This window comes from Anopheles cruzii, chromosome X (assembly GCF_943734635.1).
Source record: "Anopheles cruzii chromosome X, idAnoCruzAS_RS32_06, whole genome shotgun sequence".
NCBI classification, from domain to species: domain Eukaryota; kingdom Metazoa; phylum Arthropoda; class Insecta; order Diptera; family Culicidae; genus Anopheles; species Anopheles cruzii.
In genome coordinates, this window is record NC_069143.1 from 4,577,757 (window position 1) to 4,595,396 (window position 17,640).

Genomic DNA, 17,640 nt, shown 5'->3' on the forward strand with positions numbered 1-17,640 from the left:
TAAGTGGTTTAAAATATGCAAATATAGTGATTTTGCCTTCTCAAACAAACTGTGCCGGAGCACTCCAAAAAACTTCGAGGACTGGTCCAAACAAGCGTTCTTTTTTTTATTTGGTTATAAAACAGAAATGGATATTTTTCGATGTTTAAAGCTCTTGCACAACGTGTGGGTTTTCCGAACCCCAAAAACGACAACTCTGCTTATTCACATAGCCACCGAGGTGAAAATGAGCTTTTCAAATGTCGTACCGTTTGAGTTAAGACCTACCAATTTGGAAAAAAGTTTTTTATATTTCGCAATTTTTTGCAACCGAAATTGTATTTTATACATAAATTTACAAAATCAACCTTAAAAGGTTGATAAACGTTGAAGCCTCGAAAACTATTCAGCAGTTTTTTATAACCAAATGAAAAAAAGAACGCTTGTTTGAACTCCCTGTATAAGAACTTTTGGACGAAAATGACCTACTGTATACATCATGCTCGGCTCCGATTCTCATTCATTTTCATCGATGGGACACGCATTGGCTAAGCAGCACTTCGATTCCTACGAGGAAGTCGAAAATTGTGCTTGCATTGGATTGACTAATTGGTTTGCTTCATAAGACGAAGAATTCTTTCGTGGCATTCACGATTTAGCAGAGACCTGGGAGAATTGCATATCTATCGATGGCACATACTTTGAATAAAATGGAATTTTTCATTTCAATACATATACTTATACAGGGTCATCCGTTTCGTAGTTTCAAAAACATACTTAGAAAATACATGAAAAATTAAGTTTTTGATAAAATTTTCTGTTTATCATAAAGTTTGTTCTTTGCTTTTATGCGTGAAACATAATATTGTTCAGATGGCCGCTTCGGGATCTATGGCAACAGTCGATTCTGATAAGATAATTTCCAATGACTTTTTTGTACATTTCTGATGTTACTTTCGCCATAACATGGCGAATGTAATTTTTTAAATGCCCCAAAGTTGCAGGCTCGTCAGAATAAACACGACCTTTTGCGTAGCCCCACAAAAACAAGTCCGGCGGTGTCAAATCGGATGATCTAGGTGGTCTATTGACATCACCGAAACGGGAAATTATAGGTACATCAAAGTTCTCGCGCAGTAAAAAATTGCTTGTTATCTGGCGGTATCACACGAAATTGATAGTAATGGTCTTCCTTTTGTTGTTTTCGAAAAACAGGGTCCTATGACTGCCGCCAGCCCAAAATGCGCACCATACAGTCATCTTTTCTGGATATCACGGTCTCTTTTCAACCGATTTCAACCGATAAACGATTCATTTTCATTTTAGGCAGGCATTCAACTAAAAGTTAGACATTTGTTGACAAATATAGTCGAAAACGGTAAAATGCAAACCCTGTGGTTTCGAAAATACAAAATGGGTGACCCTGTACATATTCGAAGTATTCTATTCCATACAGAAATATGCTAAACTACTGCATGCCCTTACGATGTGAAATAAATTAGTAATAAAAGGAAACGTCTGAAGAGATAAGAAATGAGTGTAAAAATAATTACAATAAAAAGCATAACCAAATTTAGTTTATACTTCAAAACTGCACCACAAGTTAACAATGACTTAATCCTTAAACATTACAAACTATAGCCTAATCAAATATTGGCTCAAAAATTCCATGAAATTCATGTTTGTGAAATAGTTCCATGTTTTCCTGAAAATACAAGCATTAAGTGGTATTGTGAGCTCTTGGTTTGTAAGTGTTCGCAAGAAGCCAGATTTTCGACATGGAGACTAGTTTGTATTTATGGTTAGAGCCAACTAAACCTGGTTCGCGAAAACTTTGTAAGCAGGAGATGCTTTATCTTCGGGACGTGATGTAGAAGAGATTATTCTATTCTACCCCGTCAACGACACTAATCGGTTTGACTAATCGTTGTGCAATGAACAAAGTAAAATCGATGGAGTTTTTGTTTCATAGTTCTATTTTCTTGTTTCTAAGCTGAAATTTCGTTTTGAATAATGTGAGTAATGCATTGATTTAAACAATCCTTTACTTATGAACTTTAGACAAATTTATACATTTAATATTCATCACCTAACCGAAAAATACTAAAGAACATAGTTTTTGTGTGTTATGGAATATACTGTACGGGACACCACACCCTAAAATATATGTGTTGTGTATTTTCACTGTTAAAGGACCTTAAGGATTTCTAAAACGCCTTTCAAAATTTATGGTTGTGAAAAAGTAACCCATTTACATTGAATAATGGAATTCTTTGTAGGGCGGTTGAAGTTGCCAGATGACGGCAGAAGAGCCCAAAGAAGAAGAAAACGAACTTTTCAAAGAAATTTAACCTGCTTGTACAGACAAATGAGCGCATTGTAATGGTAAGGAAGCTGGAACGATCAAGGTTGAGCTAGGGTTGAGCAGTTGTGTTAATAGGAAAGTATTTGGATATTTGATATTAGTGTGTGATGAATTTTGCTACTGGAAACATATTGCAAACCGGTTTTTTTATCCTGAATTTACGTTGTGGAAAGGCATTGTAGCATTCTAAAATAATATTCTAGATAATGATGTTTTCTAAATTGTTGAAATAATTAAAATAGATGCAACGATAACGATATAATAGAACGGTGGCACTTATATGTGCGAATAATTACATCCATACCCACACATACATACACTTGCAATAGCATTAGGTGTTAGTCCTGTAAAACATAGTAGAAAAGAAGTTGCAGTTGCAGACGGTTTATAGCACATTTACTCCAAAGAGGAATTATACCAAAACTATATTAGTTTGGCTGAAAAGAAATCCATTAATTTCTCGGCAGATGGCTTTAGATTTACGATAGTAATCTAAATGAAAAGTAAAGTATCGATTAAACAATTTCAAGTTTATGCTCGTTATTAAGGTTCACACTTAAAAAATGCTTTCACTGTTTTTAGTTTGTTCCTTTCATTTGTGAGTTAGAGGCTGCTAACAATGAAGGTCACCAAAGAGTATATTCGGTACATTCTACAGAGGTGCTTATGGAGGCGATACTGTAACAGGTAGCTACGTGCAATTTTGGTTTCGTCGACCCGGTTCAGTACTTTCTTATGGTAAAGATGCACCTCGCACAGGCAGACCCGTCGACCGCTGTCAACAATTGAACCGTTCGAAACTAGCGATTGAGCAGAAATTGCCACAATTGGCCAACAGAAGAGCTGTTGCGTTCCATCAGGACAGCGAAATGTCACACACGCCCATAGTGACTCGCCAACAACTCCTGAAGCTTGGTTGGGAAGTTTTAATGTATCCGTCGTATAGTCCGGACCTTGCATCAGGCGATTAATACCATTTTTACGCATTGCAAAACTTCCTGGGAGGTAAGAAATTGGGATCAAGAGAAGATAGTAAAAATAGATTGCTACAGTTTTTCGCTAATAACTACCAAAACTTCTATAAGATAGGGGTATTATAAAGCTGCTTTTAAAATGGCAGCAAATCGGCCCATTGGAAACATCTCAAATAAAGTTATAAAATTCATGCGAAAGTAATGGATTTCTTTTTGGCCATGCTAATACATTGCACTGCCAAGCGTCCATGGTATTCATATTTGTTAGAACAGCTGCAGGTTAAGGATATGCGATATTGTTAATTCAGTTTCTCTATCTTTGCTTCTCCTTTTCTCTCGCTATGATACCGCGAGCGTTATTTGTTTTCGATGACACGTTTTGCTGCTTCATAGTAGAAAATGGCTGAGGCGATAAAGAGGTGAAAGATTTGAAGTAACCGAAACGACTATGAGTGCTCACTACGACCATCGCCGGGGCCATTGACGCCGCATCATGTGTATATTTGGACACTTTTGAGGAGTCAACCTGCTTCGCTATTGCTATCGACTTCATTGTACTGGTATCGGCTTCATTGGCTTTGGCACTTCAGCTGATCGCCGTTGGAAGTAGACGGCCGAGGATGGTAGGGTGCGACCGCTCAAGACTTGCTCCGGTTTGTTGTTCAACACACGCGATTCGGGTTCGCGAAATAGGCTGTCCGTGGCATCAGAGTCGAGAATTTCTCTGTGTAGGCTAGCCGCCTCAAGCGCAACCGGATCCGAGTCGCTGGTCAGTTGGCGAGTCAATTCGTCATTATCAAGCTCCGGCCGGTATACGGGTGAAAACTGGCGTTCCTGTCGTTCGCCCGAAATCTCTCGCGTCACGAAGTCGGGACGCAGTATTGGAGACAACGGTATACTGTACTTGTCATTTTTGCTCTCGATTTTCAGCTTGTGAGCCTCCCTATCAGGAAAAGATGCCGGCAGAACATACTTGATGTTAAAATCGATCTTTGTTATAACAGTGGGACGCGTTGTTGGGATATTGCTTCTAGTTATTGTGTTGACGGCTTTGGTAAAAGCAGTGGTCGTCATCGACGTAGTGGTCTTTGGCGGTAGAAGCACTTGAATATCCTTGGATTTGCGGAACGAGCTACTAGCGTTAAGAGTAGTTGCTGCCGTATCCGGTAGAGTTAAGTTTGCCCTCTGCGACAGCAAGGATACGTACTTGCGCCCGTTCGGAAAGAGGCGAGCAGTGTTTGCTTTCGAAGTGCTTGTTTGCGAAGGCTCGGTCATTAGTGGTTTAGTGGTGGTCAACTGCCCACCATCGTCGTGCTCACTGGAGTCGGCATCTCGATTATACGCAAAGTCAAGTAAGCGTGCCGGTTTTTGTCCAGTCGGTCGTTTAGCATACTTCAGTTTGCTTTCCTTGCTTGGAAGGACCAATGGTTGAACACGTTCCACAGTTGGTGTTTCCGGGTTTTCAGTTGTAGTGGTTGTCCTCATCGCGGTCGCTGTTGCTTTCATCGTTTTAGGTATTTGTGGAGTGGTAGGTACTTCTTCTGTAATGGTTGTTACCTCGATGGCAGTTCTGGTTGTCGTCGTTGGCGTTGCTTCGCTCGAAGGCTCCTGGAAGGAGAATTCAGCCGGTAGCGTGTACTTATGTACGATTTCACGATGAGTCGAAGACGCCACGGGTGCTGCTTCGGTAGCAGTAGTTGCGGTGGTGATGGCGTTGTTAGTAGCAGAAATTGTAGTAACGATGCGTTTCTGTTCCCCTGCTGCTCTCTGTTCCATGATTTGGTTATCATTATATTCGTACCCGCTGCTCGTGTTCGGTGGTGGTGATGTTCGGATGCGCGATTCGGTTACCTGTGTGTAACGCTCCGTTGCCACCTCAGCGGGTGTAATTGTAAAAGGCTCATCGTCTGCTGCCGCCATGTTACCGACGTTAGTGGTGGCGAACTCCACGTTTGATATTCTTTCATAATCCTGCTGCGGTGCTACTGTCTCTAAATCGGCAGCTGGTGACTCGGTTGTTGGGAAGTCAAACTCTCTTTTCTGCTCCGGATCGAAAAGGCCCTCAAGTGGAATAGTCGACGTCTCCACAGTAAATATGCTGTTCGATGATAGCACCACGTTGGGTCCTTGGATTTCGTTTCCATTTTTCCCATGGTGGTCCGTACCTTCGGTGGCAGTGGCTGGATACTCTGCTCCCGAACTGCCAAACATCGTCGCGGTCGTGGTAACGGAGTTGCTACTGTTAGCTGTCCGGTTCGCACGGTTCGGTTCAACTAGGCGTATAATAATCTTGCGGTTAATTTCACCGAGTTTCTGCATTATGGGAAGTTCATCTGGGTTACTAAAATTCTTAGAGTAGATCTCTACAACGCGATGGATTTGCACCAGTTTATCCGTTCCGTTGGCAGCAGGTAATTCGATCTCCTGCTCCTCTGTACGATAGATCTCCGTTGACGATGGTACCGTCTCGTTCTCTTTGTCAATCGAGAACACGTGGTATAGCGTTGTCGGTTTAACGGTGGTTGTCGACGTTCTACCACGGTCCTGCAATACATTTACATCATCAATATCGATATTATCATTAATAGTGTAGATCGTGTCAGCCGTATTCAGTGTCGTGTAATGAGTTTCATCGGATGCAGTGTAGTATTCGGTAGTGGTTCTAAATGTGTTGACTGCATCTTCGAGATACGCAGTCGTGTTCTCGACTATTTCGTTCTCAGTGTCTGCCAGCCGCTGTGTGCTGATGGTAGTAGTAGCAGACGTAACAGCTAGTGACGCCATGTTATCCCAGCCAGTTGAAGCGAATGGTTTAGAAGCGAAGCTTGTGATAGCCTCGCTCATTGGCAGAGACGTTGTCATCTTATGTGCTCCTTCAAAAGGCGTTGAGACGGCAGTACTATCCGTTTCTGTTGTTGTTACGAACAACAGTGACGGTGGGATAGTAGACCGACCCTGCTTTTCACTATTGGTGAACAAGGATGACTGGTTAGTACGGTTGCGTTTGCTCACGCCGTATTCGGTGTTCAATTTCGGCTCCGTCGTGGTAGTAAGGTTGCGTCTGCTCGTTTGTTTGCGTGGTTGATAGCGCCTAGCAATGATGCTCAGCTCGGGTTCTGCTCCCGATTGAGGTGCGTTGGCTCCGAGCTGACCCTCTCCGATGGCACTACTGGCCGGAAACGTTGTCGAGCGTTGCCGACCGAAAGTAAGCCGAGTACGTGTAGTTGGCGTAAACCGTGGTCGCGGGGTAGTAATGCCACCAGGTAACGACGCAACAAACCCGCCGGTACCGGCTGCTGTGGTGCCATTCTGTGTTGTTGGTTTGTAGCCACTTACGTTACCGAACGGGCGCCTACTGCGCGTTGTGATCGAGCGCTGTGTGGTGGTCGATGCAGCCAGCACTGTGGCACCGTCCGCTGGTGGCTGGTTATTATTGAAAATAAACCGATTGCTACTAGTGCCTGTTGTAACACGCGATCCACCGGAACTGATACGAAGGTATTGTCCCAAACTTGCTGGTCGCCGAAAACCAGTGGGAAGTTCGCTTGACTCTGACAACACACTGTTGCCGACGTCACTACCCACCGATCCGAATAGCTTTTTGCTTTGGCGCTGGATCTCGTTGTCCTCTTCCTGAGCACTGTAATGCTGCTGCTCTTCTTCATTTAACGTTCGGTCATCAGTGGTCTCTTCTCCGGTGACGAATATTGGCTTTCCAGTTGTGGTCGTCGACACCGTTGTACGAGCAAACAGATTCGGTCGCTTCGGGAGCAACACCGAAGTCCTGTTGATGATTTTATGCTCGAGCGGCTTCGTTGGCACTGTCGCTTTGTCAAAAGAATCTTCAAACGATTGCGGCCGGGACAGACGATTTAACGAGTTTGCTGGACGGCGGCGGGTCGTCCGTGTCAAAAACGGCTCGCTACTTTCATCCTCGTTGTTTGTGCCATTGTTGCTGACTTTGTCTCTTGGGAGCGGTTTACGTCGGCGCTGCGGAACGAATAGACCTTTGGACGGTGTGGTAGTTGTGACGGAAGTGGAAGAATCAAATGCGCCGTTCTCTGTTGGGGTTGTAGTGAAGGGACGACTGTTGCGCGCCAACGAGAAGGAAGGGCGGTTTCGGCGCGTCGGTACATACTTCCGTGTTTGTTCAGTCGGCTCAGATGGTTTCGTTGGCAATATGTATTCTGTGAACTTTCGCGCCGCATTACTTGTCACACCGACCGAACGGACTGGACTACGGCTTAGTATCGATTCCGATTCGATCTGCTGGCTGTCATTGAATAGCTGGTTCATTGAGTTGTGAGTCGAGACGGCACCTTGAAAGCGAGTTTTTTCGGTAACCATTGGTGTCGCAAGCGTCTCCAGTGTCCAATCGTCAGCGCTGTAAGTGGCTTCTTTGTTATCGTTGTCAGCAAGTTCGTTGGACATGTCGACTGAAATGACAGTGGTAAAGTCGGAGTTGGCTGCTTTGCTGTCGGGGAATGTCGGCCCCGCTGTTATGGTCTCAAGGAGCGAAACAATTGTCGAATCGTCAGGTACCGTTTTTGTTATCGGTATGGTACGAGATGCAAACAGCCGCTGATCGGATAATGTTTTTGGAAACTTGTTATTATCATCTCTGGCACTGATGGTAGGAGGGTCTAGCGTCGTCGTGGTTCGACGTCGGGAACTGCCGCGTTGGCGTTTAGTTGTTGATATGCTAGGCCCGCGATCTGTTACGTCGTTTATCGTTGACGTGGATCGAAAATGCGACTGTTTTTGAGTTTTTGGAGGATGCCGAGGAACATCAAACGCTTTGCGAGATGACTCCGGTACTGGTTTTGTCCCATCAATTGCTTCTTGCTCCTCTATAATCGTGCCATCTGAGTTTACTGGTCGCAACGTAGCTCGCAATCGTGGTGGGCTTGTGGGACGTGTGCGACCATGAATAAACGTTTTATTCGTATTCTCCTTGGAAATCATCACTTTTATCGTGGTGTCAGTCAGTTCGGTAGTGCTACGTTCGGGCGCAACCCGAGTGGGTAATACATACGAAGTACCCGTAACTTTACGTTGCTGTGGTGTGGTTGTATCCACTTTAGGCGTATTGACGCTGTACAGTGTAAACAAATCAGCTTTTTTTGTTGCATACTGTTCATCCATCGCCTCGGTTGACATATCGTTGACCACTTCATCGAATGCACTGTCTGCCATGCTGGCTACGTTTTGGTGGTTACTTCCAAACGGGCGGCCCATGGAGGGAACCGAGCTTATAGTAGAGGTTGGTATTGTTTGTTCTTGTACTAACTTCACCTTGTGGTCATTGGTAAGGTGGTTACGGCTGTTGAAGCCGTACCTTATAGCGGTACCTAATGTCAGCAAGATGCGCTCCTGTGCCATGAGTGGGTTGTCAGCAACGTGCGTGTACGTTTTAACTAGATCGGGATTGATGGTCACAGTATCGTAGCTAGTTCTTGCATCTACGTTAGTCGTCGTTGTTTCCGTCGGCGAACCGAACTTCATTTCCTGTTTGGTTGTCGTTCCCCGACCACTGTACAAATTGAAATTGGCGCGTCGGATCGAAGACAACGTGGATGTTGTTTCCTTTAAATCCGCAGCATCGATTGAAGGGACGGTGGACGGACGACCAACTGCAAAGCGGTTGGCGGCGGAATCTGCCGACGACGATGGTCGTGAGCGGCGGCGTAATGCTGTTGGGCTGGAAAGTGGGTTCACCGAAGAAGAGCTTGTGGGCAGGGCGGGGAATGAATTGTCATTAATGTTTCCGGAGCTGTCTCCAGAGTGTACAGTTTCCTGTTCGGTGGAGCTGCGGAAACGCACTCTACCACGGTTGCTATGCGGCACAGGTCGCATTGCTTCCGCGTGCTGCTTTTCCACTAGCCTGCCACCGTTAATCGCACTGTCACTGTCCGTCGCAGCATTGCCGACTCTTCGCTGGCGGCCAGGGAGGGGGTCAAGTGTTTGTGAATTGGAAAAACTCACCTTTACCGATCGGAGCGTTGTTAAATTGGTATCCATGACGGAGGAAGCTGCACTGTTTTTGGTGATGGCAACCGAAGGGTGCGTCGGGCGTGTTCGACGTAAGCCCGACGTAAATGGACGCGGGGTGGCCTTGGTTGGTATGAAGTCACTTCCGGTACCGATGTTAGTGATGGGTTCTAATGTAGTGGTAGTGGTAGTCAATGGTTTTCTAGTTCTTTGCATGAATTTGAATTTGACATTATGGGGCGGAGCATCGTTAGTTGGAATCAGGATTGGAACAATCGTGGTCGTTGTCGTTTTGATTGGTAATGTAGACGACAAATCAGTAGTTGGCTTAACGGATGCGTTGTACCCGCCAGTTCGCCTTTTCATTCCTATGCCTAGAGTGTTATCAGACTCCGTGGAACTTCCAAACACACCGGTTGAACCACCTGCAGAAACGTCTTCACTTTGATAAGGAACAGTCGTTGACTCGAGCGTCAATTCTATGGCGTTCACCAAGTCACCAGTGGGATTGGCGATCGTTGGTACAGTGTCGGACGCTTCAACCGGTGCTTCCACTTGGTAGTCGACATTTAATACATAGGGCTGTTCATGTTGCTGCTGTACGCTTGGTACGTCACTATTAGGCGTATTCGTACCGTTGAGTGATGTAGTCATGGAAAAGTATTGAATACCTTGCGCTTGGGTAATACCCGCGTAAGTACTATTACTGCTATTACTTTTATCGGCACTAATGTTACTACTAATGTTGTTACTGTCGACGACACTGCTGTTGCTGGCATTAGCGCTAGCACGCTCGACACCACTGGACCGAAGTGTGCTGTAAGATGTTGAGTTTGTTTCGGATGGACGTGTCACGTTGGAAGTAGTGATTGGTGCTGTAGTGTAAATGGTTTGAAAGTCTGTAGAGGGTACCAAAAGAGAGGAATCGGTGCCTACATCATCTCGATTCACGGCCTGTAAGCGGCTGCTGGTATATTGCACACTGGCAGTGCGTCGGCGGTCGATTATGTTGTACCTGGTGAAAAAAAAGCATTACTGTTTTCTTGAAATGCAGACCGTATCATATTTTTATATCCTACGTCACTTAACTACTAAACGAAGTCATGGGTCTACGCAACCCTACTTCAAGTAGGGTTGCAGGTGAATGTTATCAAAAGATCCGCATTTCTCTAATACCTCACATAGGTTATTGCATCCTGTGTATATTCATGCATGTGTCTTGGACTTACGGTATGCGTAGCGCGCAGTATGATTCTGCATACATTTGTCTAATATTGGTTAAGTAACCATCATTCGCGACTGCACCTCGTAAGTGCCCGCAGTTTCTTCTGGTTCATACGAAGGAAGAGTAATCGTTCACTTTCGATTTTAGCATACATATTTATCAATGAATAGGTAGAAAGGCTAATAATACTTCTAAATGTTCTAAAAAAATGTCTTGCACCAAAGACAATGTTTATCATTGTTGGTCTCTGTAACGGTTCGTTTTTACGGGCGGGGTTGTTGGTCCCGCGCCAACCCACCTGTTACGCCGGTATCGGGAATCAAAACATGGCCGGCTGCGTGACAACCGGTCGCGGGATTCGAACCCAGAACAGCTGCGTGACAGCGACGAACTTTACCGACTGCTCTATCAGCGGGGGTAAATGAGTATTCTAGGGTTTGTTAAATATTACTAGTAATTAAAATTTCTCAATAATCCCATAAAATATTTGAAAAACTAAAAAAATAAAGCAGAGAAAGTTACTTTTCATACCCCCTTATTATGAAACTCAAACGGTCACTCAAGCGTTTACTCGAGCGTCATTTTGCTTTAGCTTTCTGTTTCTGCCTACTCTCTTGCTGTTATCTGCTTTCTCTCTTGATGACGCGTAAACGAAGCGTAAAACCGAGCGTGAAAAAAAAATTGTAATGTCAAATCACTTGCGCTCCGTGTGGCAGGCTTAAAATATAAAAACGTGTTCACTGAAGTGTCAAACATGTTTACATTTGTGTTTTTGGCCCGAGAAAATAGAAATCGAAGAGGTAAGTTGATTTCTGAATAATTTTTAATTTTTTAATAAATTTATAGGTAAAATTCAAAAACCATAACAAATAAAAACTTACATTATCCTCTGCTTGTAAACAAAGTGTTTGAAAACAATGTTTACGCTCGGTTTTACGCTTGTTTTTACGTCTCCGCGGACGCATAAGCTTTTTGACATATGCGCAAACAATTTGGCGTTGCACATTGCCTTAACGCTCGGTTTTACGCTTCGTGTGGCCCTAGCTTTCAACTTTCTTCATCTTCTTCTTTGAACTTCTGCTTACAACTTCCGAGCAGTCTTAGCCTGCAGCAGAGACAATATTGATCTCGTTTCCTTACTGTAACGTTGTATTTTTACGAGGGGCGGTTGTTAGCCACGCGCTAGCTTCCCTGTCACATCCGTCTAGGCAAGCAGCCTGAATCCGACGAGCGTTACCAATTGTTCTATCAACGGGGGGCCTGTTCCATCTTATACATAGTCAAATATTGTTGTTAAAATAATGTCAATAAGTTGATCAGGATTAAGAAAACTGTTCGTCAATGCATGTTTAAGTGCTACTGTAGCTAAACAGTTAAACTTAACATAATACTACTCACCGGGAAGGAAGAGCGCGTTCAGTTTCCTCTGCGACTGATTGTGTTGGTTCTGTAGTAAGTCTGAAGCGGTTTCGATTCAATATGCTGTGCTGTATAAAGGATTCGCGAGTTTCCTCATCACTGTCGCCTTTCTCTTCTTGCTCAGAAGTGATTGAAGGTCGATGCCGCATTATGTTCACGTATTTGGTATTTGAAGCTGTTCGTTTGCCTGCTACCGTTGATGTTTGATTTTCTCCTTCCTCGATTGCGTCTTCTTCGCCATCGTGACTATCGCTATCGTCGAAGCGATCTTCAATTACGGAGGGGTTCGTTGGACGTGCTCGGTTGAGCGTTACGTACTTCGGTTTTTCGCGAAACACACCCTCAAACTCGGGTAGCAGGTCCAGACCCTCGTTTTGAGGCCCCACGCGACTGTTGCTGTACGAATTACGCACTACCGAGGAGTATTTGTTTTCGGGCGACGTCCAAGTATGGTCCTTTTGGGTGAAGGTGATGCCTGGACGAAACTTTTGACCGACGGTCCCACTGGTGTGGCTTAGCACGCGTTCATACAGAGATTTGCTAATTGTTGTAGATGGTGTCGTAGAGATAGAATCGGTAACCCCGGTGTCTACAAGTACGATCGAATCATCTTCCTGTGCTTGAAGCTGCTTCTCTAATTCCTCGATGCCTCCAACTTTTTTTATGAGAGCGATTAGCTCCTTAATTACTTTTGGATCTTCTTCCGGTTGCTGCTCAGTGTCTTCTTCGTGCTTTAAGTCTGTCTCTACTACCGGTTCTTCAGTTGTTGTCGAGGTTGTCGTGGTGGTGGTAGCTGGCCGATTGAAAAATGTATTCCTGCTGCCAATAGTTATGCGTGAGCGTTGTGTCGTCGATGTCGACTGTACAGGCGTTGTTCTCGCAGTAGTTTCTATGACAGTTGTTGTGCTAGTAATCGGAGCATGCTTCGAGCATATCACGTTTCGCGCATAATCACACGAATCTGCCAATTTGTTGAACACTAGCCCGGAGGGACAGGTGAAGTGATGCGCAACTAGGCCCAGGCTCGGGCTTTCCAGACACCAGAAATACTTTTTACAATCTCTCGGATGTGGAAAAAATCCTTCGTCCGTACATTTGAAATCTTTAAGTATCATAAACATAATAACATGAATAATCTTGCACATGTACCTGTACAGCACGAAGTTACCTGCTCCTGGATCAGGAGTAGTTGGGGGTTGAGGTGTGGTCGTCCTTCCTCCAACAAGCGACGATCCTTCGGTCGATGTAGTGGTAGCAGCCGTGATCCGACTTTGATGAACTGCTTTACGGTCCTGCATCGTATTGAACGAGGTCTTGATGTCGTTGTTACTAACAGTGTTGACGCGATTATGTGTTGCTGGACGTTTTCTTGATCGATTGATTTTTCGAGGTCCACTCGGTGAAGCAATATCATTTACACCAACACTAGAAATAGAATCGACCCAAGGTAAAACAATGTTAACAACATAAGCTATTTTGTACGTTAATAGATCGTGCTTCGTACTCGGTGTTTGCCAGCAACGCTTCTTTTGCTGCCTCAATAATTGGGTAAGGTTTACCGTGGCACGTGCCTCGGAAATCGTCGTTATCGATCGACCAGAACATTATACCTCCCAAGTTGTTTTCGGCTACATACTTCGCCTTAATACGAGCGATTGCTTCGTCGTCGAAGCCAACCCATTGATTACCCTTGTAAGCGTACGGACCCATCGCCTTCGGATTTGGCTGTACGATGGTCCAGTCAGAATTTTTTTTTAGGTTGCTGCAAATTTCGTAGTAAGCTAGGTAGCCTTTCTCACGTGTCGAATCACCTTGCTCTCCGGGTCCATCGGCAGGTGCCCCGATGTCTGTGGCATCGGGATTGTACAGGGTGTATGACCGACCATATGTTGGTATACCTAATACCAACTTGTCACGATCAGCTCCGGCATTCAGAAAATATTTTACGCTGTAATCCTAAAAAAATGAAGTTAACAAAATTCTAACGAATGTGTGATCACCAGCACTCACAATATTGAGTTCAGAATCAAAGCTATACTCTGATGCTTCTTCCACGGAGAACAAAGGTGAGTGATGATTAACTGCCGGTTCATAAGCACTGTGGTAGTCGTAGGAAAGCAAATTGAACCAATCGAGGTATTTGTTTAATTTCTGCACATCATAGCCTTTTTCTAAGTACTCCACGCCAGCCGGAACAGCCATCGTTAACAGCAGCTTAGGTCGACCGGTTTTTGTTGCTTCTCGTTCAAATTCCTCGCGTAGTTCTTGCACCAGTTGGGCATAGTTTTCTCGATCCTTCGGTTTGGAACCATCTCGAAATGCTGGATATTCCCAATCCAAATCAAGTCCATCGAAATGGTATTGCCGCAAGAATTTGATCGTGTTTCGTGTAAACTGTTCGCGTCGTTGGGCGTCAGCTACCAATGGAGAAAATCGTGACGAACCTTCATTCCAACCTCCAATAGCTAGTAACGTTTTAAGCTGTTTGTTGTATGTCTTCAGCCCGGTAAACTTTGCAAAACCTCCTGCAAATATATGTCAACTGATGTTGTAGTAATATTTTACTGGATTATAATCTGATATATTCAGCCCTTATTACCCTGTTCAATATCTTGATATTTGTCATATGGCTTGAGAGTGTTTTCTTTGGTGAATCCACCGAATGAATAGATCAAGTGAGTGCATAGATACGGGTTTATGTTCTGTGGTGTGAATTTGGCTGTCCCCGGCCGATAGACGGACCAGTTAGTGTAATAGCATACAACACGCATGTTATTGCCCGCTGCAAACGCTCCATCTCTGCTGTGCATGACAAGGATTGTCAGCATCACGGCTGACAATGTTGCCGCTCCTCGCTGAAGCTGGAACAAAGAGCAGAGCGATAATTGAGTTTGAGGAATTCCAAATTTTGTTGACACTTCGAAAAAAACAGCAATATTGTATCATGTAGTAGCATTTTATATAATGTATATAATTATAGGTTGTGCTCGAAAGCACGTGTTGACTGACTCGGTAGTACTTCGAGAGTGAGTTTATTGCACAGGTTTTAGGTTATCTTGGTTATCTTATTCTAACTGGTTATCTCTTTCTATCGGGTTAACTCTATCTGTCGGTCTGAGAGGGAGGCGTGAGAGATCATGAAAGGACATGAATGGTTGTCGTCATTACTGGTCATCTATATATATCTTCTATATATATAAAAGAATGTCGCAGATTGTTGAAATGCTTATAACTCAAGAACGACTGAACCGATCTGGCTGAAAATTGGTATGGAGATACCTTAGAACCGGAGGAAGATTCCGGCCACGTAACAATGAAGCCACAATACGCAATGTTTTTTCTTTCTTTTCTGTTCTCTCACGCGTAACGCCAGATAAAGAGCGAAACAGCGAGCAATTTTCGGCTCATCTTTCGCACTACAGCTCTCGCGTTCATTTGAAAGCTCACGTTTATTCATACGTGTATTTCATCACTCGTTTTGTAAACAAATTATTGTGCGGGGAAATTGAATATTTAAAAATTTAAGCACTTGCTTATTTTGGTAAGTAATTTTAGTCGGTGGTTTTACCGTCGGTAACGGAGTTTTGCATTTATCGGTAAGTATCTATATATATAAAAATGGTTGTTTGTCTGTCTGTCTGTACCGCATTTTCTCCAAAACTACTGAACCAATCCGCGTGAAATTTTGCACAGCGTAATTTTGTGACCCCGGATTGTGAATAGGAAAGTTTGACCCTCCCACGCCTCCGGGGAGGAGGGGCTCCCATACAAACGTAACATAAAAATCAGCATAATTCGGGTTGTTTTCGAGCAAATCGAACAAAATTCGGCAGATGGGAGTTTTGGGGAAGGGGAAATGTTGTGGTGAAGGTTTCAAACCCCTCCCCTCTTTACAAAGGGGGGCTTCCATACAAAATCTGGGTTAATGTTAGCAAAGTTCGGATAATTTTCAAGCAATTTGAGCCAAACTCAGGTTGTGCGAGTTTTGACATGTATCCAACGGGATTCGAAAACGGAAGCTGATCGGATACGGCACCGGGAAAAGAAGGAGTAACGTAAGGTGGGACGGGAAACTGAACGAATACGCTACCGGGAAGCCCGATCGTCTGAAAAGGAGGAGTAACGGGAAGCGAAAAGGAAACCTGATCGGATACGTCACCAAGAAGTCTCTGAAACGCCTCCCAATCGAGAAAGAAGGATGAAATGAGGCGCAGCGACGCGCGCCGGGAACTGCTAGTTTACTTATAAAAGCATGAAACAGCATAAACAATTAAATAACCAACATGCCTTCTTCTTCTTATTTGGCGCGACAACCGCTGAGCGGTTCGTTTTAACGGGCACGGTTCGTTTTTGGAGGGGCAACGATTTTACTGTCTGGCGATTTCCGCCAAACACTGTCAGTAATTCCAAGAACAACGGCTACCGACGAAATGAACGCTTGCCTCAAACCATCGAATCTACGGCGCTATGTGAAGAAACTTCAGATGACAATAAAAATTAAACAATACATCTGCTAAAGATTTCTCTGAGCAATTGCTGACTATCGGTAATGGTCCAGTACGTGTCGACGAATCAAGCGGATTGATTTCATTTCCTCAGAATTTCTGTAATTTTGTCTCATCGAAAGGCGAACTTATCAACAAAGTATTTCCAAACATCATTTCAAACTACAAAAATACTGAATTGTTGAGTGAGTGAGCAATTTTAGCGGCTAAGAATACATATGTAAATGACCTAGGCTACGTAATGCAAAATAAGATCATTGGAACAACGCAGTCATGCACATCTATTGACTGTGTAACAAATAAAGATGAAGCCACCAACTATCCAATTGAATTTTCAAACACCTTCGATGTGTCTGGCTTACTACCGCACAATTTACGCCTAAAGGTTGGCTCCGTAGTAATCATGCTTCGAAACATAAACAAACCAAAACCGTGCAACGCTACGCGTTTAGTGGTAATAAAATTGATGAACAATGTAAATTACGCGACGATACTTAGAGGAAAATTCCAAGGTGAGGAAGTTCTCATTCCGAGGATCCCGACGATCCCAATCGATATGCCGTTTGAGTTTAAAAGACTTCAATTTCCGATCCGTGTTGCATTCGCTATGACCATTAACAAATCACAAGGCCAATCCTTGAATGTGTGTGGTCTGAATTTGGAAAATAAATGTTTTCCCATGGTCAATTATATGTGGCATTTTCACGGGTCGGAAGACCATCTGCGTTGTTTGTTCTTGTGCCTGATAATTAAAAAAATGTTTTGTATCACAAGGTGCTTAACTGACGAAAAAATAAAGCCTAGAAAAGCATATTTAAGAATCATTAAAATACTAGATTTTTTTTATTTGTCCAAATCCTAATAAACTAGATAAAATCCTAAACCTGCTTACTGATTGCCTTTTCGCCGGGTCCGATAGTAACTACGAGGGCTGATCAATAATTTTCGCGACATTTGAATTTTCTCGAGCTACGTATATCCGATTTTCGATTTTTTTGTGGAGTTAGCTTACTACACATGTCAGTAACTTATGGTGAAAAGTTCGGCCATTTTGAGTAATCAGTCAATTTTTGACAGCTGCTTTGCTTGGACGTGTTTTAGCTCATGGTCGATTTGCACGGCCCAGTCGGGCTCGTTCAATGCAACACCTAACAAACCAGGCTAGAACAAAGGATATACGGT

The 17,640-nt window shown here is 43.8% G+C and overlaps 1 protein-coding gene across 1 annotated transcript; it reads right to left on the reverse strand.

Annotated features, from left to right (window-relative positions):
* Positions 1-1,520: 1,520 nt before the first annotated feature.
* On the reverse strand, positions 1,521-14,817 carry LOC128277852 (mucin-5AC-like). Its single transcript, XM_053016437.1, has 6 exons — positions 14,553-14,817; positions 13,964-14,478; positions 13,458-13,909; positions 13,122-13,378; positions 11,933-13,055; positions 1,521-10,324 (listed from the first exon to the last, which is right to left on the reverse strand). Exons 1-6 carry the CDS (start codon positions 14,779-14,781, stop codon positions 3,868-3,870), a joined length of 9,033 nt encoding a protein of 3,010 aa, XP_052872397.1. The 5' UTR covers positions 14,782-14,817; the 3' UTR covers positions 1,521-3,867.
* Between the last annotated feature and the right edge of the window lie 2,823 nt (positions 14,818-17,640).

Excerpts from the sequence above, each read along its gene's own strand:
- LOC128277852 (XM_053016437.1), bottom strand. The coding sequence starts at position 14,781 with ATGCTGACAATCCTTGTCATGCACAGCAGAGATGGAGCGTTTGCAGCG. Across the intron at positions 14,479-14,552 it reads ATATCAAGATATTGAACAGG|GAGGTTTTGCAAAGTTTACC; the intron begins GTAATAAGGGCT and ends ATATATTTGCAG. Across the intron at positions 13,056-13,121 it reads TACTCCTGATCCAGGAGCAG|ATTTCAAATGTACGGACGAA; the intron begins GTAACTTCGTGC and ends TGATACTTAAAG.